Source organism: Lipophrys pholis, assembly GCF_963383615.2.
Source record: "Lipophrys pholis genome assembly, chromosome: 23".
NCBI classification, from domain to species: Eukaryota; Metazoa; Chordata; class Actinopteri; order Blenniiformes; family Blenniidae; genus Lipophrys; species Lipophrys pholis.
The window spans coordinates 5602836-5625592 of NC_137645.1; the positions used below are offsets into that span (position 1 = coordinate 5602836).

Genomic DNA, 22757 nt, shown 5'->3' on the forward strand with positions numbered 1-22757 from the left:
ATGTGCTGGCAGAAATGTCCCGGCACATCTACATCCGCAACAAGATCGGAGAGGGTATCCAGGCGCCCATCTTCCAGGTAGGACCCCCAATCTATTCCATCTATTAGTGAATAACAATCAATACGAAGATCAAACTTCCTCATGGCTGATCAACTCACTTTACTACATAGATATAAATAGTTTGAATTGATTAACTTTTACATGAGACACAAAAATGACCTCATATCCCATTTTTAACCACATCTTGAAGGAAAAAAGGAAAATACATGTCAGAATGTTGCAGACAGAATTAGCCGGAAGACCAACATGCAGCTCATATTAAACGACATAATACAAGCAAAGTTCAAGAAAAATAAATTATAAGCCAATAAAAGTTGTTTGAAGCAACCAAATCAATAAGGAAATGATCTTCATACATCTTATGTGTCCAGAGTTTCCATTGTGATTGATCTTTTTTGAGCTTTGTATCAAATTTCTTTAAAATCTAGATTTATTATCATTGTTTTGAAGCTTCAGGAATTTAGAAAACTTTTTTTTTTTTGTCCTTTTTTTACAAATAAACATGCTGGTTTATTGCCATTATAATGCTATAATGTGATAAGGTAGATTTTTAAGCATCTTCAATGTGATGATTAGTGGAACTATTAATAGCAGGATATTCATAGAGTCTGTTATCTTCATCCTTCATTACTTTCTGGCTCTGAGCTGCAAGAGGAAGATGGTGACCCAGATTAATGGCCCGGTTTTATGAATTCAGGGAAGTAGGCTCTGACTTTTTTTAATGGTGACATTGTCATTAACTCTGGAGACTGGAACAGAAATGGGGCAGATAATTAATTTAGCCCCCTGGAGACAACCTCTGATGGTATATTTGGATTTTTGGGAAGAGAAAGAGTTGTGAGGAGGAAAAAAAGAGTGTAAAACACGGAAACATGCAGTGCAGGTGGCGTTGCATTCATCACATGCTCTCTGTGGCTTTTATATTTTTAGGTGGGTAAAGTTGACCTTATTATTTGACCTTATTGCAACATTTCACTTGTTTTTGAAGGCGAGCTGTGGAGTTATCGGTGCTCTCGCGTTATCGCCAACAGATAAGTGACGAGACTCTCTGTCTTGCAGGTGAACCGAGGAACTTATTCCAGGAGGAGCCGCCTCAAGAGGTCTGATGGCAGCACCACGTCCACCAGCTTCATCCTGCGACAGGTAAACAACCAGAACGCAGACAGAAAGTTCTCCACCTCCAAGTCAACAAGTTTCCTCAAACGTTTATTAAAGGCTTCACTTCCAGAGTGTTTGATTACTGTTCGTGTTGCGTCATGTTGCTTTTAGAAAAACAGAATCTTAAATGAACCTTAAAGTTTATACACATGAACGGTGCAGTAGTTTGCACTCAGAATGTTTCTGTGTGTGTGTGTGTGTGTGTGTGTGTGTGTGTGTGTGTGTGTGTGTGTGTGTGTGTGTGTGTGTGTGTGTGTGTGTGTGTGTGTGTGTGTGTGTGTGTGTGTGTGTGTGTGTGTGTGTGTGTGTGTGTGTGTGTGTGTGTGATCTCCCTCTCATGAAATCCAGTGTGCAAAATGTGCGTTTACGTCACTGGTGTTCAATAAAGTTGAAGTTCCCCATTTTGACAGCAGAGGGCGCCAAACAGTCGCAATGTGAGGTTACAGCGCACCAACCGAAGAAGACACGCTATAAAACAACTATAACACAAGTATAATACAGTTTATTAACATTCAAATTCTTTTTACTGTAAAAGAAAGGCAGAATGTTGATTCTGGAAGAAAATCCCATTTTAATACCTGTTTGGTAAAAAGAAGAGAAACACTCATGTATGTGTCAGATGCTCACTTCTTGCTTTATTTCTCTTCAGTAATAATTTATCACTAAAATCCACAATTTACTTGGAAAACATGAACATTTTTACAATCTAAATACACATGAATCTGCCAGTACACTCATATTTATCCATCAAACTCAAAACCAAAGTACACTTTATCCCTCAAACATCCACAAATCTATGATACAAACTGACCAAATTTCATGTTTTACCCTTATAAAATATACATTTACTCCTTTAATTTCTGAAATCAACAGTTTAAACCTCAGAACATGATATTTTTTAATCCTCTTAGCCAAAAGAAATCTTACAGCATTATCTAAAACATAAGCCTTTTTAGTCTGTACTTATTTATTTAACTCATTTTTTTTTCCAATGCAGCTCCTTAGAGTCAGATTGATGTCTGTTTCCTCTGGAGGGAAAAAGAGCAGAGTGAGGATGAGAGGTAACAGGGAAATGGAGGATGCTGCTCCCCTATTTTACTCCTCCATCCCCCGCCCCCGCTGCCTCCCCGCACTAAAAAAAAAAGAAATCAAGGGAAGCGCTCATCCAAGCTGAGTGGATAGCCGGCCAGCCAATCACCTCCCAGCACACAGGCTGTGTCATCAGGCTTGGATATTGAGGAAGGATCCACTGCTGCTGCTGCCGCCTCTGCTGCTGCTCGCCGTGTACATGCATATATCTGTGTGTGTGTGTGTGTGTGTGTGTGTGCGCCTTACGAAATGAAATGCCAGGATCGGGCTACCTTCAGGGAGAGCCTCTCCATCCTATAATGTGAGCCGGGCAGCGGCACTGTGGGATCAGGGAGAAGCCGCATCCATCAAGCGACGGGCCTCCAGAGGACCAGGCGTGATCCAACGGAGGGGAGGGGAGATATTTTTTTAAATTATTCCTCTCTGCCGTGGAGAGAAGGGATTGTCGTCATCCCCCCCCCCCCCCCCTTCCACATCCATTCTTTTTTTCTCTGGTACCCCCTCCTTCCTCCTCCTCCTCCTCCTCCGCCACCTCCACTCTCATTTTTCCCCTCATTCTTCTAAAGGCGCTTGTTGGAATATCAAACCTCCATGTATGACAATTTGTACCTGCATGGATTTGAAGACTCGGAGGCGGTGAGTGTTTGGATGTCGCTTGTGTGTTTATTGAAGGAAACATCTCACCACACACACACATATAGATATATATATATATATATATATATCTATAGGAGGCCTTTAATGGGTTTGCCAGCGGTACAGTGTAGCGTGATCGTGGGTCTTTGCTTGGCTTGAAGGGGGTTGGGTGTGTGAAGAAGAGGGTGCACATCAAGCAGATGGCTTCAGATGTGTCACATCCACACAACCATGAGTGTTTTTTTTATTTTATTTAATATTTTCTTGGCTTCGTGTGTGTGTGTGTGTGTGTGTGTGTGTGTGTGTGTGTGTGTGTGTGTGTGTGTGTGTGTGTGTGTGTGTGTGTGTGTGTGTGTGTGTGTGTGTGTGTGTGTGTGTGTGTGTGTGTGTGTGTGTGTGTGTGTGTGTGTGTGTGTGTGTGTGTGTGTGTGTGTGTGTGTGTGGCTGCAAAAGAAGGGACATCAGGAGGAGCCATTTATCGCTTCCCTGTACCTCCAAGACATGAAGTCAAAGATGGGAAGATGCTAAATGCCCATTTCTCCCCTCAAGGCCCGACACGATAAATCCTCACGTTTTTTTGGGGTTTTTTTTAAACTAATGTGACCCTGCGACTGCGTGGCGTGCGGGCTCTGACGGGGCTCGCAGGAACATGCATCGTGATGTCATTAAGTGGATTCTGATGTTGATGAGTCACATGCTGAAGCTACTCCATTGGATAATGGCTGGGATGCTACAGTGCACCTTCAGATCTGCACGATGCACGAGAAGAGCCGACACAGTCCGGTCTGACGTGTGGAGACGCTTCGGGTACCAGCGTGACGGCTTTTTGGTCAAAACTGAAGCGGCAGAGTCCTTTTTCTTTTTTCCTTTTTTTTCATTAGACCTTGACCCCGGTGACATCCAAATGACATCAGCATGGTTACTTTCTACATTATACAACGGTTCTCGGAGGCCTGAGCAGGAGAAACGTGATGTGTTTGATGGATTCCTGGAAATCGTGCAAGAGTCTCTGCTGAAGTCAGGCTTTGCCCGTTAGAAAAGAAAAGAAAAAAAACCTCAAGAAGTGCTTAGCTGTGATGACCAACTTGATTGATCTTCTGGAGACTAATAGCACTCCTTAATTGAATCATCATCAGAGGCTGATTGTTTAGATTAACACGGCAGAAGGAAGTGCTGGGTGCAGAAAGAAACGTTGCATTAATGGGATTCATGAAGTGCTGCAAGCGTAGCATGTCTCCAGGCACCGAAGTGATAAAAAATCCCTGACAGTCTGCAAAGACCACAAGACAATGAGAGAATCAGCAGCAGTAGCACGGCTCAAGTCGAATAAAACCATGAATTATTTTATGAGAATGCAGCTTTTTAAAGCTGCATTTTATCTCAGTGTAACTGTTACAACAGTTGCTGACAATCCAGAGAGACTTTTCTCATTAAAAGCATCAAACTAGAACAAGAAGAGTGTGAATAATAAAAGTCTAAAGTGAAAAGATCTGTGATGCTTTTTATGATGGGATTGCTGTTCTCTCTGTGCTGTAATGGAAAATGAATAAAGGGGAAATTAAGATTGTAAGTCTCTGACAAAAATCTGATCGAATATATTAGATATGTTAGGTTAATAATGAAAGTTTGATATGTGACTTATCTCAGCATGATGAGTCTAATAAACTGGAGGAATATGTTATTCTTACGCAGTATCTGGAGTTTATACACAAACTGATGTATTTTCTTCCATATCAGGGACAAACCAGGGCACTGGAGTCATTTTTTTTTTAAATATCCTGAGAACAATGAAAGCCAGTGAGGCAGCAGTGCGTTTTCCTCCCGTTTCTGAGAGGAGGGATGTACTGGTAGCTGTATTGAACGTGCACGATGACACAAACTGCTGACGGCACAGGATTGGAAATTCCACTTTGTCTGAGACGCTGCTGGCAGTCGCCTCTTTTCTGGATCATCCATTTCACCTGTTCTGCAATTGGCAGTGCCAGACCTGCTCTCTGGACTTGGCTCTCCTGGACGTAAACCGCAGAATTTCACTGAGTGATCCCATAAAGAATTGTTTAACCTCATTAAGCCGAGCGGCTCTGAGCCTCCGTCCATGTTTCAAGACGAGTGTGACAGCGCAGAGCTTTTCTTCCGACTCTTACAGGAGCAATTTAGGTCATTTGAGCACATCTGTCCACTCTCTGCGTCCTGTTTGACTGACCGATGGCGTGATGTGTGTCCGCAGGGCTCAGCTGATTCGTACACTAGCAGACCATCAGACTCAGATGTCTCTCTGGAGGAGGAGCGGGAGGTGCAGGCCCCGGTCCAGAGCCAGAGCCCCAGCCAGAGCCAGGGACCGGGACAGAGCCGCCAGGAGAGGGAGCAGCAGGCCACCGTCCAGCTGGAGAGAGCCAAGGTGAGCCATGTGTACCTTATAGACAAATCGACCGGCAATAATAATAATAAGAAGAGAAAAACCTCTTAAAGTCATGTGAGGAAGTCTTCTCAACACTGCCCTCTACTGGACAACAGCGGAATGATTAAAATCTTTCATATCGCACCTTTAATCTGGTCCTCGATTTAAATAATCCTGTGTTTGTCTCACAGACTAAACCTGTGGCCTTCGCTGTGAGGACCAATGTGAGCTACTGCGGCGCGTTAGACGAGGATGTGCCCGTGCCCGCCACCGCCATCTCCTTCGACGCCAAGGACTTCCTCCATATAAAAGAGGTGGAAGCTGCTAACGACTCCCATCTTTTTCTCCTTTTTTTTTTATCCGTCTGCTAGTTTAGATTTGCTGAAATTCCTTCGTTTTGTGTGTCTCCAGAAGTTCAACAATGACTGGTGGATCGGCCGGCTGGTGAAGGAGGGCTGTGAGATCGGCTTCATCCCCAGCCCGCTCAAGCTGGAGAACATCCGGCTGCAGCAGGAGCAAAAGAGAGGACGAGTCCAAGGGTAAGAAAATACAGAAAAACACACTCCATTCAATAACACACGACTCTGTGAGAGGTCATCTTAACTATCCGTGTGCTCTGTAACTTTAAATCCAAATCTTTAACTCTTAGAAGGTCTTGTGTTATTTGGACATAATGTAGCTGTTAGTAATTTGCGTTGCATGTGAGCAAATATATTTTTAATTCTATTCCATTTAAAAGCAATCAGAAACACTGACTCGTCTCACTATATTCTTAATCATAGGAAATTAATGAATCTGGTAAAATAATTGCGTAAAGATCTTTCAGTCGAACTTTATTCATGCGTCACTTTTCATGCAGGTTGGTGATCACGTCCTCGCTCCTCTTGTGTTTGATCTTTCTCCACAAACATACTGCTTTCAACATCTGTGTGTGGTATTTTATTAAATTTATTTTATTTTTTTTTGAAGCTCACATTGACTCAGGTATGCGTGTGACTCATGCCTCTTTACTCCGTCCCCGTCCTCTCGCTGGCTGCGCCGGTCTCCATAGCTGTAATTAGCGCCCCGGCGATCAGCCTGCCAGTTTCCCCGGCGTGCGCGATGCGTGTTGAATGTGCTGTCAGCCGCTACAGCAGCTCACGTGCACGTCCTCGCTGTGGGCTTTGTAATGCTGATCCCACTCGACCAGGCGGCTGCAGAGACGAGCTTTTACAAACACTTAACTCCTTATTTAAGTTTTTTTACTGGTACAAATGCAAATTCCACTCAATCTAGCATCTGGATTAAAGCAAATAATGCTTTGTAGGTCCGTTTTTAAGAGGCTGCAATGTTACACCGCAACGCGGCTACAAAGGTTTAAGTGTTCACAGGTTTTCTAGAGATATCAGGAGCAGAACAGCCGTGCAACCAGAGCATTAAAGCTGATTTAAGGAGGTCCAGGTAGCGAAAAAGTCCCCGTGTACAGGCCCAGTAAGTATCAATCAGAGCGGTCCTAAAGCTTCTCCACTCAGACCTGTAACAAATGTTAACTCCTCCCTCTTTCACAGCGGCGGCCATGTTTTCAGAGCTCACTCTTGAATGTGTGACTCAATCTACTTGATGTTTTTTGTGTTTCTAATCATCTTAAATGTCACCCTGATCTGATTGATTGTTGCTACATGACAATGTGTGAAGCAACAAAGGTGACATTTCCATCTTTTAGTGAAGGGATGAATTACACTTACACTAACTATACGCATGTGAAGAATAACAATAAACACACAACAAATACGTCTTGCACACTTTTCAAGTTAAAGCAGTTGTTTCAAAGTTTTTTGTGAACTTCTTCTTCTTCTTTTTTTTGGCTGTTGAAAAAGAGTCTGATTTATTTTAATCTTTATTTTTAGTGGTTTTCTGCATTAATACCACAATGTTTTTCTGTCTTTTTTTCTTTTTCTTTTATCCCTTCTTGTCTTTTCCAGTAAGTCTGGAGGGAATTCTTCTTCCAGTGTAGAGGATGAGGTCTCGGCCTCTATCCGCCCGCTCATCTCCTCGTCAGGTGAGCGCGCTGGACGGGGGGAGGGGGCCGTTGGTAGCTTAGCGCCCAGCTTCCCGAGCCACCTCAGCATAGAGACCATAAGATCTCCAAAGCCTTCCCATGTCTCTGCATAGAGCTTAAGTTCACTGCGTAGAGTTGTTGGTACATTTTCCCATGATCCTCCTCTTCCTCCAGTTGAGGACTGCAGGCGCTCTGAGACTGGGGGCTTACCACCGACAAGACTATGACCCCCCCTCTGAACTGCACTCATGTGACTTTGTGAATATAACCTTAGGACACATGTTTTAAATCGTCTGGGTTTATCCTTGATAGGTTTGATTTGTTGTGCTGAGCAGTTTGTGTGCGTGTGTGTGTGTGTGTGCATGTGTGTGTGTGAGCGGCGACGCCCCTCTAAGCAGCAGCCACTGACGGGCCCTCTCACTGTCTTCTCTCCCCTCCCACAGGAAAGCAGAAACAGAAAGTGGTAAGTTGGTGATGGTAAAAACTCTCTCATTCACCTGCCGCCATCATGACGAGTGAGCTCGCAGAGGAAGGCCCAGCCTCATGCCATCCCATACTTTAGCCCCGCTGAAGTATACACAGCCCAAATCACCACCATTCCTGGGATGCCAAAGTGCTGTCGTGGTTAAATCCGGACCCCGGTTTGAATCCCGGAAGAGCAACCTGTGTAAAATGAGATTAAACTAAAAAAAAAACTTCACACTGCTTTTTATTACCTGTTTTCACTATTTATACAAACACACAGATTATATGAAGGCTGCATCTCATGTTCAGATCAAATATTGATTAATTTAGTTAAAAAGTAAAACAATTCCTTCATCATTACATACAGGAAACTGTGAGAAGTAAAGCTAAGCTGGATGTGAGGTTTGTGTCTTTAAACGGACTGGTTTCCTGAGTGTTTCGGCTTTGGCATTTAGTCCTGTGTGCTGGTGCGACGCCCTACTGCGTTAGACTTTTACTCAACATGTGTGGAGCAGCCCGTCATATCCATCCATCTGTGTGCAGCGAATGATAAGACCTTCAGTCGCTGGTCACAATGCAATAAGCACAGTCGCTGAAAGACACGAAGAGACGTGACGTTTAGAGGGAGAAATCTCACGTGGAAAACATTCCGTCTTTATTGCATTTGGACCACTGAACTTATCATTCGCCGCGAGCCTGGGCCACGGCCGACCCTCAGCGTGTCATCGAGCTCATGTGGCCGCCGCGACAGTCTTGACTGCTTCCTGTTTCAACTGTGTTTCCTGTGGAGTGACTCCGGCTTTGTGTGTGTGACGAGTCCGCCGCTGCTTCTTTGCGCCTGCAGACGGAGCACATCCCCCCGTACGATGTGGTTCCCTCCATGAGGCCCGTGGTGCTGGTGGGACCCTCGCTGAAGGGTTACGAGGTGAGAAGCCAACAGACCTCCGGCCAGCAGACATCAGGATGTTGGGGGGGTTTAGCGGCAGGAGAAAATACCATCTGTCACTTTTTTCCTGGATTTGCCTGATAACTGGACTCAGGCTATCCCAGCATGCAACAGGGCAGGCAGCAGGATGAAAAAAACAAAACACTGGACAGATTAGCAATCTGTTCACAGTGTGAGTAAATCCACTGCCAGTCGAGTTCTAAACCGTCCTTACATTGAGTGTAGATTCCTTTACAAATACAGATTTCAAACTGCTGGATTCATCTTCTTCATTCATCTGAAAACAATCTGAGAACAATGAGATTCTCTGGACGAAGATGTTGAAACCACAACAAACGTCGTTTTAAAAACAGGAGAATCAGACTAATATGCAGTTGGAGGATTCATGTTGCAGTTTAATGCTTTGTCTTCTTCCCACTTTGCTCCTTTTCCACACAGGTAACAGACATGATGCAGAAAGCACTATTCGACTTCCTCAAGCACAGATTTGACGGCAGGTAGGACAGAAGTTATTTACCCCAGTGCATCAGCCCTTTTTTATTTTTACACTCCACTAATGGAGCCCAAGATGAACAGAAAAATGAACACGGCTTCGGAAGTCATTGAGTCTTTATCTTTTTGCAGAATATCTATAACACGAGTGACCGCGGATATATCACTAGCCAAACGCTCCGTCCTCAACAACCCCAGCAAGAGAGCCATCATCGAGCGATCCAACACTCGCTCCAGTCTCGGTGAGAAACGTTGCTGCTCTCGAAATGCTCCTTCCTGTGAGCGCTGCGTATCCAAACCGGACGTGTGTTTTACTCCCGTCAGCTGAGGTGCAGAGTGAGATCGAGAGGATCTTCGAGTTGGCCCGCTCCCTGCAGCTGGTCATCCTGGACGCCGACACCATCAACCACCCGGCCCAGCTCCTCAAGACCTCCCTGGCGCCCATCATCGTGCACGTCAAGGTCTCCTCGCCCAAGGTACGCGAAAAAGAAAAAGGGAAAAAAAGGCCGATCAGTCGGCCAAGCCTGAGAGCCGTCAGTCAGGAGAAAAGACTCTTTAACAACACACCTGACAGTGGAAAAGCCCAGAGGACCCAGTGTCGAGCCCTGAGGAACACCGAGCTCTATTGTTTTAATTGTAGGATCAGCTGTACTCATCTGGGGGAAAAAACAACTTTTAATTGCAAAAATCATGATTTTGATGTTCAGATTTAATATTAAACCAGGTCAGTGCGTGTTGGAGTGACGAACAACCTGCAGAACTGAGATTCTACACCCACGTTGGCTTTTTCCAAGTATTTGCGTCTTTCAATGAAGCTACTGCATCTCTCATGCTACCAAAGCTCTTTTATTGTGAAAACCACAACAATTCTCCTGAATCCCTTCACTCATGTGCCCACTGAGTCGCCGTATGTGTCGTCATTATGAGGTTTAGTCCTCGGTGATCTCGGTCTGGGTCTCATGAGCTCTCACACTGTCGCCCAGGTCCTGCAGAGGCTTGTGAAGTCCAGAGGGAAGTCCCAGAGCAAACACCTGAATGTCCAGCTGGTGGCCGCAGACAAACTGGCCCAGTGTCCCCCGGTGAGTGGCTGCTGGCGCGTCCAGCAATGATTCTCAGGGTAGAGAGTGTCGTTTTAAATATGTCGGAGGAGGAAACCGCTGCCGTGTTGATGCTTCTCCACGGTGCAGCGTCTGAGGACATCGTGAGCTCCATTCTTACTTTCCTCCCTCCGACTATCTGCCGCCCACAGGAAATGTTCGACATCATTCTGGACGAGAACCAGCTGGAGGACGCCTGCGAGCATCTCGCCGAGTACCTGGAGGCCTACTGGAAAGCGACCCACACCTCCATGGCGACGCCTCTCAATCCCCTGATCGGACGCAACCTGGGCCCCACCACGCTGACCCCGTACCCCACCAGCATCTCTGGACTGCAGGTTCGCCTCCGCCCTGCCTACATCCGCTCCTTTCTCCACAGAGATTGTGTTTTTCTCGCTCTCCAGTCGTGCAGTTATGTGATGCGAACATGCTCATGGTGTCTCACATTGATAAACAGCGTCGGCGATGTCCGCGGCTTTGGGATTCTCTCACATTCTCCTCCGTTGACGCCGCTCCGTTTGCAGTGAATGTGACTCACCTCTGTCCTCGCTGTGTTTCTGTGATCAGCAGAGCCAAAGAATGCGGCAGAGCAACCACACGGGAGACCACTCCACCCCCAACGAGCGGCGCAACCTGATGACGTCAGACGAGAACTACCACAACGAGCGGGCGCACAAGGGACGCAACCGCATGTCTTCGGGCTCGCAGCACAGCCGAGAGCAGCAGGACCCCTACCAGGACTACCCGGACCCCTATCAGGATGCATACAAGCCACACCGCAACCGCAGTTCGCCGGGCAGCTACAGCCATGACTCCCGACACCGACTCTGAGTGCCGCCGCGGCCCGTACCGGGGCGCCAACGGCCCCGAGGTCCACCCAAAGTAAACGCTGCAATAGAGCCAGGAGGGTCCAAATTGTTCCGCTTTTGATTTCCTTTAGTCTTTTTCTCTTTCCGAGTCCCACACGGTCACCTTCAGGTATCTCTTGCGTTCTCAGCCCGGCCGTCCGGGCCGCCCCCAATCGTAGTTTGGAGGTTCAGGATGTTACTCCTGTAAAATGAAATCCTTTGATTCGTCTTACCTGGACCTTCAATTTTTATTTTTTTCTTTGGGGGGGGGGGTGGGGGGGAGTTGTACTGACACGACGCTCAGCAGATGTGCAGCCCAGATTGTGCTCGTTGGCTGTGGTCAGACGGTGGGGATGTGTGGGCTTCTAGGTGCCTGCATCAACACACCTGGTGGAGGTGGAGATGGGGGTGGAGTTGGGGTCCATCCACTGCACACAGACTGCTGACACCCCTCCCCCTCCCCCCCGGTCCCGGGCCCTGTATAGATCCTCTCACCATTTAGCTTATTGCATGCTGATAGATGATCAACCTCCTCATCCTCTTCACCCATGTTTTTGTACCGGACTCTCCCCGGACGAGGTGTAGATAAGGGAGGTCCATTTTTCTAACTCACCTAGTTGTGGAGGGACGGAGCGCGTGCAGACGATTATCTGGCTGCTAGTTTTGAAAAACTGGTGCTTCACATTCCCAAAACTATTTTGCTATTTCGAAAGTCACTTTGAGCAAGGCCAGCTTTTCCGTAGCATCGCATTTTGATTTGGGCGGAGCCTCCCCCTCCCCTGCGATGGAGTGGGGGGGGTCCGAGCTCAGTTACAGTGTCGTGGACGAAGGCAACGCTGCTTCAGTCCTGGACAGCACTGAGAGAGTTAGAGGAGGCAATAGCTGTGGCAGTCTGATAGATTAGTGTAAAATAGCAAAATACGACTCCAGATGCATTTGGTGTTGAGCTGCTGTGAGAACCTCCTGAGCAGGTTCTGCCGGATGTTTTCAACCCTGCCAGGAAAAAAAAAAGAAAAAGAAAAAAAGGACTGAACCGGAAACTTTGTTTTATAACTTATTTGTTCGATTTAAAAAAGAAAAAGAAAAAGAAAAAAAAGCATCCGCTGCTGAAGCTACAGGTTGTTTTGCATTTATTAGCATTAAAGTCAAACGACAGGTGGTTGCCGGTCAGTCATGCCTTTGGTTCCTGTCGCTTGTTTTTCAGGGGTTAAAATGGATAAATGGCAGGATCGGTTGCATCATGTTCATCCTCTGTGTAGCTGGCATGTTGTCCTGACTGCAGAGCATGTTCCCTCCAAACGTAAAGTAGATCCCTACTGTAATCAACTTGATGTTTGTAGAAGTACGGGGGCGCCTTTCTCCCAAAAAAACAAAAAAAAGTATTGGGGAAAAAAAAAACAAAAAAAACAACTGGAAGGAAAGAAACTGGTGATTTCCCTGAGGTTTGTTACTCAACCAGAACACTGAGATTTCAGTAGAGAGCGTTTCAGTGGATTGCATGATGTAAAAGTGGCGCCATTGTAGTGATCAAAGTTTCTGTGCATCATTTGAAGCAGTCGGAACCCTCAAACAGGAGTTGACTGAACCCACATGGTGCTTCACACGGACGTGGAGAGCTGCTGCGGTTGCTAGTGATGTGTTTTTTGTTTTTTTTTAAAGCCTCGTCACATGATTTAGTGCACACGACTCATTTGTTTCAAGCTGTGGCCCTCACTTAAATACCCCCTATAGCAAACCTGAAGGAGGGCAAGTGGAGCATTCAGCTCATGTAAAATAACGTCACTCTGATCCCAGAAAATATGCATAGAAGTCAAATTCCAAATTCTCTGTCACCGTGTGGCAGAGGAGGCGAGTAACTAAGTATTTGTTCTTCATGACTGCACTCAGTTGTATTGATTTGATATCTCTTTCCATTCTTTTGGTGAGTTTAAGGGATATAAAGTCACAGCAATACAAACTTCCTGTTTCCACAATAACATTTTTAACTAGATTTGGAGATAAAATGACAAAAAAAGCGTTTTACTGTCCACCTTTTAATGCACGCAGTCCCCACTAGATTGCAGCATAAGCAGGACTGCGGCATTTCTATTCCTAAAAGTGAGATAGTTCAGTTTGCTCTCACATAAGTAGATATATAATACTTTCCGTCACTTTCTCACTCAAAAGGAGACTGAAGTTTGACTTATTCCCAACAACTCTTTTCATATGATCCGTGTTCAGTGAAGAATGCAGCTGGACGGATGCTCCACTCGTCCTCTTTTTATGTTTTAAATAAAGAGTTCTTTTAAGAAATTGTGTATAGCAAAATAATGAAGCAAAAAAAAAGGGAGTAAATATTCCTACAATGTGAATCTGGACAAAAGGGAACTGGTTACTTCCAGAACGAGTCCTTTTCGCTCTTCTTTTCTTCACTTGTTGACTCTAATTAGGAAAAACAGAAGTGTGTAATGTTCCTGTTTACAAGCAGCTTGTCTGTCTCATTGTGCCCCATAGCATCAGATTTAAAAAAAAGGAAAAAAAAAAAAGATCCCATTGGTTGATGGAGCTTGGAGCCATTTGCCATTCAAAGTCGAACCAACCAATGTTGAGCTGGGCTGCTTGAGACAATCAGACGGGATTTCCAGACCAGCGCGCCACGTCGCTCTATGGAAACGTCCCAAAACAACGTTTGCTTAGTTTCAATGGTGAAATTCGAGAAGACAAATAACAGCACGCTCACACTCACAAAATCTCTCCGTCCTGGCTTTTTATTTTCACTTTTGTTTTGTCTCAAAACTAAAAACTAAAGGCATCACTAGTTTTATTTTTTTTCACTGACTGATCACAAAATACAAAACTTGTTGGGAGGTTATTTTTTTCCTTTGGTAAAATATGAAAGACGCAAAAGAACAAACGTTTATTCCAGTAGAAAAGTCCTAGATGAATATTTGCTGGCGATTATTTTTATAATAAATAAATGTACATAACGTCTTTGAGAGATGCTTTTTGCTGTATACATGTGCTGAAATGAGACGACAACCTGCGTGGGACACTTGGGACGACTTCGAGGTCCAGTCATACAGAGTTTCAGTGATGTGCAATACAAAAACGGCATGCTGTTTTAAAATGAGGAACTCCATGTACTGTACTATGCAACCGCAAACTGTGTACATCGCTTCATGCTGTGGCTTCTCCAAACATCCGTTTCCCAGCAGCTTCATCTGGACCTTTAAGAGAGTTTTTGTGTTGATCTTTTTCTTTTTTCTTTTTTTTTTGTGGACGATGAAGAACCGAAAGCGGCTAATGCGGTATTGCATGCATAGTATACCATTCTGATTTATAAAAAGGAATAAAAGAAAAACATTCAAAATGGGAGGTGATTGTGTTTCAGGCAAAGCTACAAGTGACTTAAAGCATTTCTTTTTCAAAATAAAAAAACGTTCTGAAGTTGCCTATGGGATTTTTTTTATAATTTATTGATTTTTCATTAAGATAAGTTAATTCAGATCGATGGGGGAAGTTTGAGCATGTGGTATATTTTAATCAATTGTATGTAATTGATTTATAACTGAAGAATCTGCAGCTTTAATAGGGTCCCTGCCACTTCCTCCCCTTTAAAGATCCTTCTTCATCCATCCATTTTCCTCCGCTTATCTGTTTCCGGTCGCGGGGGTGACAGTCTGAGCACTGTCACCATGGATGGATGGATCCTTCTTCAGAAGTTTGTAATTAAGTTTTTTCAAGGTTTACACAGTGGTAGTAGTTCCTACTTTTGACCACAAGAGGGCCAACTTCTATTCTCAATGCACAGCTCTTCCTGTTTTCACGCCCTCTTGTGGACAGATGGAGGAATTGAGACAACGGAACATATTTTCACTACTTTGCTCTGCAAAGATGATTAGAGTTGAAATTAAAATGCGACTTTCTTTCTTTTGTGTGTCAACCATCACCAGAAGAGGATTTACGAGATGAACCTCTGCATCTGCGGGTAAATCCAATCAGGACCGGACAGGCTGAACCAAAACACCAAAACACACTAAATTAATATTCACCAAATGTTCAGAATATAACTAGATGTAATAAAACAAATTACAAGCTTGAATAAATACACATAAATACCGTATTTTAACCCTGCATTACTTCTGACAAATATATATACAACCAAATTTATAAGCTGCTACAGTCAGTGTACTGCTCCATCTCCCCTGGCCAGGTAAATACTTCCTGAAGCTCCGCCCCCTTCCGGAACAGCGTGGAGCAGAGCAGGAAGTGCGTGCGGTGAGTTGTTGGGAGTTTTAGTGAAAGTTCAGGCCGCGCACAGGCTGAAAACGAAACAGAGAGTAATGGATACCTCACTTCATGCCCAGGATGTCATCTGATGCAGTTAGTTAGAAGCGGTGACACATGATTTGTGAATTTCGTTGTGAACCGAGCGGAGCGGCGCGTTCCAACGCCACACAACGAGGGAGACCCAACGACAAACCAGAAACTCCCAACGTCCAAAAACATCTCCAAACACCAGGTTTCACACGTATAAACACCAACAGATTAGTATTAAGTCCATTCCTAAATAAGGTGTGTATGATTGCGTGTGTCAAACAGTGTCTCTGTCTCCACCCCGCCCGCTCCTGCGGGACGACAGAGTAAAACAAACGCCACCTCAACGTTCGTTCACATTGAGAAGATCACGTTCTGACAATCATGAAATTATTCTGAGGCTCAAACCCAGTTTAAAACATATATTAAATCAAGTCTGAAACGAAAGTCTAAAATCAAGCCTTAAGCCAGTCAAAAAAAAAATATTTCATTGTGTTTACTTGTTGTATTTGACAAGATTTGTATTTCTTTCTATTCTTTTGAAACTACAGCTGCTGAAACATCTCCTGATGGACAACCTTGGACACACCATCAGTGCTGAGCCTACATAAATAATAAAGTAAGGAAATACGATTTTTCTTCTCACATTCTCACTGATGATGGCATCAACGTCAATCAGAGTTGAAATATGACACTTGTAGGTGAATCTCTACACACTGTCAGGAGCTTTATGTGACCCTTTAAGGTGTTTTTCAACCTCCGACTGAAAGAAAGTTCACTGTCTCCATCTTGTGGCAAAATGATGCACCACATACATCCACATTTGTAGATTTTTTTTTTTTAATCACTTTTACAATTCTACTTTGATTTAAATGTAAAGATAAAGAAAATAAATTAAGAGGTGCATCAATAAAGGCAAAATATCCTTATTACCAACATGTTTGAATTCATTCCTTTATTTTAGGTGTATTGAAGCTTGTATCAAACATTTCAGCAATCATTTCTCTTTTGTGGGATTTAAAACAGACAGAACAATTTGACCTTTTTTAATCAGTTCTTTGCATTTTAACTTTTTCTTGTGGTTTGGTCTGTTGTTTTGTCTTTAGCCCTTTTAGTAATACAATTACTATTAATGTTTAGTAATTGGAGTTATTTTACTTCATAGCTGCTGTGACAAAGGAGGGAACTGTGGTTTCTGTTTTCAGAAGCAAATATATTGTAAATACTGTTGATTGTTATTGAAAATATGCAATTTTGTCATCAAGAATTTAAAAGTCCTTAAGTACATAATTGACGAACTTCCTTGCGTTTTTCTTTGTCTTGCTGCTTCTTGTGTTGTTATGTTTGTAATGAGCCAGCAGAGGGCGCCACAGGCTATCAGAGGATCTGTGAGGAAACCTGAGTGTTTAGTCTGAACCTGTTGTTTCTGTGTTCAGGTTCATGACGTCCCCATCTGGTGTGATCGTGGAGCAGCAAACCAAGTCCAGCGCTTCCCTCCAGAGCGGCGAGTGGAACATGCGGTAATGAACTGCAGTCTTCTGTCTTGACTCCTCCCACTGTTCCACTTCCCTCCGGAGTGGAACCCGAGCTAACCCTGGAGAACCGGCAGCACTACCAGATGATCCAGAGGGAGGACCAGGAGACCGCCGTGTGACCGCCACCCCCCGCCGTGCCAAACGCCGATCCAGTCATTCCAGCGGTTTGTTCCTGAGGCGGGTCAAAAACTGTCATATCAAAGCAATTCCAGCCCGGCTGACGTTCCGTGTTTGTGTTCCATGAATGGACTCGTCGAATGTGATCAAAACCAAAGCAGCAAAGCGCCTGTCGGCGTGAAGCGTCACGCCTGGGAACACGCAGCGATTCCAAAAAAGACCTGCAGACCTTCGTTCCGTTTGTGCCACACGAAGACGTCGGATTAAAGGAGATCAGACTTCATTACAGCTTTTCATGCTTTGAGTGGAGAACAGCAAAGCATAGTATTTCTGCACCAACTTTTAAATGTAGAGTGACAGAGTGATGGTAAGCCTTACCTAAAATGGTGAAAATATGGAAAAATGGGATGATGATGGAAATGGGTCAGAAATGATGGTAAGGCTATAGCCTTACCAGAAAATGTCACCTGCAGACCTTCGTTCCTTCTGTGCCACATGAAGACGTTGGATTAAAGGAGATCATACTTCAGAGGAGATCAGGAATCAGCTGTAACTCCTGAACGAGGACAGAAACGACTTAATTTAGTTGTGAATGTTTCCTGTGTCTTCAGCTTCGCAGTCATTTCTTGCATGTGCTGCATAACAGTGATCTTACGTCATCAAGATATTTGGTTTTTTAAATATAAATCTGTGGCTACTGCAGTTTTTATTCTTGTTTATGCCATTTTTCTGTTGGCAACAGTTTCTTGGAGAGCGACTCCTGGTGTCCTCGTAGTGGACGGGCTCATCAAAGCTTTTCTTTGGCCTGACAGGCTTCCAGACAAATCACTGATATTCTTCACACCAGGGAATAAATACATTCACACACCTTGGACTTGGACGGGGATCAACAGTCGGCTGTCCCCCCCCCCCCCCCCCCCCCCCCCCCCCCCTGTCCTGATGACACACACCACAGGAAAATATAATGTAGATAGTGTGAGTGTCTTCGTCTGTCAGAGCTGCAGCTCAGTGGGTGAACCCTCGTACCTGAGTGCAACACGTCGAGGGTTCAAGTCCTGCTCAGTGACCTCTCTTCTTCTACATCTTCCGTATTGTGTGTTTGTGTTACATAGATGTGTGGAGCTGCTCCTCCATCAGTAAGACACTTAGCTCAGTGGGAAGCTCTGCTGTCTCTGGTCCAACATGTTAAGGGTTCAAGTCAAGGAGGGACTGAACTTTGGGCCTTGAGACTTTATGATTTTCATAGTGCAAAAAATATAAAAGACAAAAGCGCCAGGAGAAGTGAGAGAAGCAGAAGATGAGGTGGGGGAGTGGTTTAAGACTGTCATGCAGGCGTTGGTGCCGGAGGACAGGCAGAGGTTCAAGTCCTCCTCATGGTGGTTCCTGATCACTAGAAGACTCAGAGGACAAGATGTGGGGGTGTGGGAAGCCAAGGGGGGGTGGGGTAGAGGAGGAAGAAAAAAAAAAAGACTATTTGCCAGCCCTTTCTCTCTCCCCTTTTCCCTGTACTCCCTTACCCTACCTCACCTGACGTCACTTACACATCAAGCGAAGGGTTGATGGTTCAAACTTTACCATTTTCAAAGTGCAACCTGTAGAAAATAAAAGACAAAATCGCCAGGAGAAGTGAGCAAAGAAGAAGACACGGTGGTCAAGTGGTTTAAGAATATCATCCACACTTCGGTACTGGTGGATGGGTGGCGGTTCGAGTCCTCCTCACGGTGGTTCCTGCTCACCAGAAGACTCAGAGGGCAAGATGCGGGGGTCTGAGAAGCCAATGGGGACTTTGTGGGAAGCCAATGGGGGTGTCGTCGGAAGCTAATCGGGGCATGGCAACCCAGTGGGGTAAAAGGACAGGAGAGAGTAGGTGAGTTGGAGTAGGACAGTGTGGGAGATGGAGGACAGGAGAGGAGAGGGGAGGCAAAAAAAAAGACAACCTTGATTTTTTTTTAAAAACACAAAAAAAAGGGTTGTTAATAATCTTATTCAAATTAAAAAGTTGCCAGCCCTTTTTCCCCTCCCTCTCTCTCCCTCCCTCTCTTTCCCTGTACTCCCCTACCCTACCTCACCTGGACCCACCCACCACGAACTCCTAACTCCATAATTGGCCAAAATGTAAAAAATTGGGATGAAGATGGAAATGGGTCAGAAATGATGGTAAGGCCATAGCCTATAGGTAGGGTTCGGGTTAGATTCAGTTCCTGGCCTGTTCAGTTCCTACATTTAGTTCCTGGTCTTCCAGACCAGGGCCAACCCAGTTCCTTCAGACCAGTAACTGAACCTAACCCTAACCCTAGCTTTAGGGACCCGGGATTACAGGAGGTGAACCTCAGTCTCCCACACCAAGGTCGTTGGTCTCTGGTCATTTTTCTTCAACCACTAAGGACAAAGGCTGAAGTGTCCAGAGGGACGCCTGTCTGATGTTTAGCTCAGTGAGAAGCAACGCTCTCATTGTAATAAACGGTCAGCGGTTCAAGTTCTGGTCAGGGAGCACCGATTCCTAAAGTTCTATTTGATGTGTTTCTATATCCATAAAAAGATGAGACCGATGACACCATCCTCTTTAGCTCAGTGAGGAAGGACGCTGCTCTTTGATGCAGCAGGACGTGGGTTCAATTCCACTTGACGAACTTATGTTTCTTTATTGTTTGAGATAAGAGTGTGACTATCAAGCGAAGGGTTGATGGTTCGAACTTTATCATTTTCAAAGTGCAACCTGTAGAAAATAAAAGACAAAACCGCCAGGAGAAGTGAGCGATACAGAAGACACGGTGGTCAAGTGGTTTAAGAATGTCATCCACGCTTTGGTGCTGGTGGACGGGCGGTGGTTCGAGTCCACCTCACGGTGGTTCTTGATCACCAGAAGACTCAGAGATGCGGGGAGTGTTTGAGAAGCCAATGGGAGCGTGTGAGGAGTCAATCGGAGCGTGCGAGAAGCCAATGGGTGTGTTTGAGAAGCCAATGGGAGTGTGCGAGGAGCCAATGGGAGTGTGCGAGGAGCCAATGGGAGCGTGCGAGGAGCCAATGGGAGTGTGCGAGGAGCCAATGCGAGCGTGTGAGGAGCCAATGGGAGTGTGCGAGGAGTCAATCGGAGCGTGCGAGGAGCCAATCGGAGCGTGCGAGAAGCCAATGGGTGTGTTTGAGGAGCCAATGGGAGCATGCAAGGAGCCAATGGGTGCGTGTGAGGAGCCAATGGGAGTGTGCGAGGAGCCAATGGGAGCGTGCGAGGAGCCAATGGGAGTGTGCGAGGAGCCAATGCGAGCGTGTGGGCTAAAACTGGAGGTGGGAAAAGGGTTGTAAGTAGGAGGGGGGAAAAAAAACAATGACAAAAGTGCTTTTTTTTTTTTAAATATAAACACAATAAGTGTTTATAAAAACATTTACCAGCCCTTTTTCCACCTCCTTCTCCTTCTCCTTCTCCTCCACCTCCTCCTCTTCTTCCTCCTCCTCTCCAGACCCATCCACTCCGACCAACCATCCGAACCTGACCAACCATCCGAACCTGACCGACATTTCCTGCTATCCAACACCCCCCACTTGGGGAAGTGTCCTGGTACTGGAGGGATTTGAACCTCCGTCTGTCTGAGTCCTCCAAAGCGAGGAACCCAGACCAAACCGCTACGCCACGAGTACCTGGATACACAGAACACTTCTCCTGGCGTATTTAAGTCTTCGGTTTTAGTTTTGACCATCAAAATTTGGCACATCAAAGACTTGAACAACCCCCTATCTAACACCCCCCACTTGGGGAAGTGTCATGGTACTGGAGGAATCGAACCTCCACCTGTCTGAGTCCTCCGAAACGAGGAACCCAGACCAAACCACTGCACCACAAGCACCTGGATACACAGAACACTTCTCCTGGCGTATTTAAGTCTTCGATTTTAGTTTTGACCATCAAAATTTGGCACATCAAAGACTTGAACCGTGACCTCTCAAACACGAAGCGCCACCCGTACTGTGTGAGCTACACATCCTCACACACTGCTGCTCTTCATTACAGCTTTTCATGCTTTGAGTGGAGAACAGCAAAGCAGAAAATTTCTGCCCGAACTTTTAAATGCAGAGTGACAGAGTGATGGTAAGGCTATAGCCTTACCAAAAATGGTGAAATTTGTACAAATTGGGATGATGGGGAAATGGGTCAGAAATGATGGTAAGACTATAGACTTACCGAAAAATGCTGAAAATATGAAAAATTGGGATGATGATGGAAATGGGTCAGAAATGATGGTAAGGCTTTATAGCCTTACCAAAAATGGTGAAATTTGTACAAATTGTGATGATGGTGGAAATGGGTCAGAAATGATGGTAAGACTATAGACTTACCGAAAAATGCTGAAAATATGAAAAATTGGGATGATGATGGAAATGGGTCAGAAATGATGGTAAGGCTTTATAGCCTTACCAAAAATGGTGAAATTTGTACAAATTGTGATGATGGTGGAAATGGGTCAGAAATGATGGTATGGCTATAGCCTTACCAAAAATGCTAAAATTTGTAGGGTAGGTAAGTAGGAGGAAGTGAGAGGAGAGGAGAGGAGAGGAGAGAGGGAAAAAAAAAATAAAAAAAAAAGACAATGCTGCTTTTTCCCTCTCTCCCTCCACCCTACCTCACCTGGACCCATCCACCACTAACTCCTACCCTGACCAACCATCCCAATCCCTGCTATCCAACACCCCCCAATACCACCCCTTTTGCCCCTCCTTCTCTCTCTCTCACCCCCTCCTCCCTACACTACCGTACCTCACCTGGATCCATCCACCCTGACCAACCATCCCATTTCCTGCTATCCAACACCCCCCACTTGGGGAAGTTTCCTGGTACTGGAGGACTCGAACCTCTGTCTGAGTCCTCCGAAGTGAGGAACCCAGACCAAACCGCTTCAACCACTTCACCACCGCGTCTTCTGCTTCTCTCGCTTCTCCTGGCGCTTTTGTCTTTTATATTTTTTGCACTATGAAAAGAAAAGCTTTGATGAGCCCGTCCACTACGAGATCGCTACGTCCACCACGAGGACACCAGGAGTCGCTCTCCAAGAAACTGTTGTCAACAGAAAAATGACGTGAACAAGAATAAATACTGCAGTAGCCACAGATTTATATTCATTCATTTTCTTCCGCTTATCCGTTTCTGGGTCGTGGGGGTGACAGTCTGAGAACAGCCACCCAGGTCACAATGCACCGATTAAGAACCTTCCTGCAGGTGGTGAGCCCACGGGAAGGTGACTCCCGGCGTGGGACACGAACCCACTACCCCTGAGATTGTGAGTCTCATGCTCTACCAACTGAGCTAGCCGGGGGACCAGACTCATATTTAAAAAAAATATATATCTTGATGACATTACATCACTGTTATGCAGCACAGGCAAGAAATGACTGCGAAGCTGAAGACACAGGAAACATTCACAACTAAATTAAGTCGTTTCTGTCCTCGTTCAGGAGTTACAGCTGATTCCTGATCTCCTCTGAAGTCTGATCTCCTTTAATCCAACGTCTTCATGTGGCACAAACGGAACGAAGGTCTGCAGGTCACATTTTCTGGTAAGGCTATAGCCTTACCATCATTTCTGACCCATTTC

The 22757-nt window shown here is 45.2% G+C and overlaps 1 protein-coding gene across 3 annotated transcripts; it reads left to right on the plus strand.

Annotated features, from left to right (window-relative positions):
- Positions 1 to 12296, plus strand: LOC308127878 (voltage-dependent L-type calcium channel subunit beta-4-like; the record flags this gene model as incomplete). Of its 3 annotated transcripts, none has more annotated exons than XM_080493269.1 (14): positions 1 to 77; positions 1104 to 1203; positions 5171 to 5341; positions 5533 to 5655; positions 5753 to 5880; positions 7303 to 7379; positions 7823 to 7842; positions 8689 to 8769; positions 9229 to 9287; positions 9415 to 9524; positions 9607 to 9758; positions 10266 to 10361; positions 10532 to 10717; positions 10947 to 12296. In XM_080493269.1, the coding sequence occupies 14 exons, from the start codon at positions 1 to 3 to the stop codon at positions 11208 to 11210; spliced, it is 1644 nt and encodes a 547-aa protein (XP_080349395.1). In that variant the 3' UTR covers positions 11211 to 12296. The 3 variants fall into 3 exon arrangements, with proteins under 3 accessions (XP_080349395.1, XP_080349394.1, XP_080349396.1); XM_080493268.1 differs by having other exon boundaries at positions 15 to 77; positions 1120 to 1203; XM_080493270.1 differs by lacking the exons at positions 1 to 77; positions 1104 to 1203 and adding an exon at positions 2899 to 2943.
- Positions 12297 to 22757: the final 10461 nt, after the last annotated feature.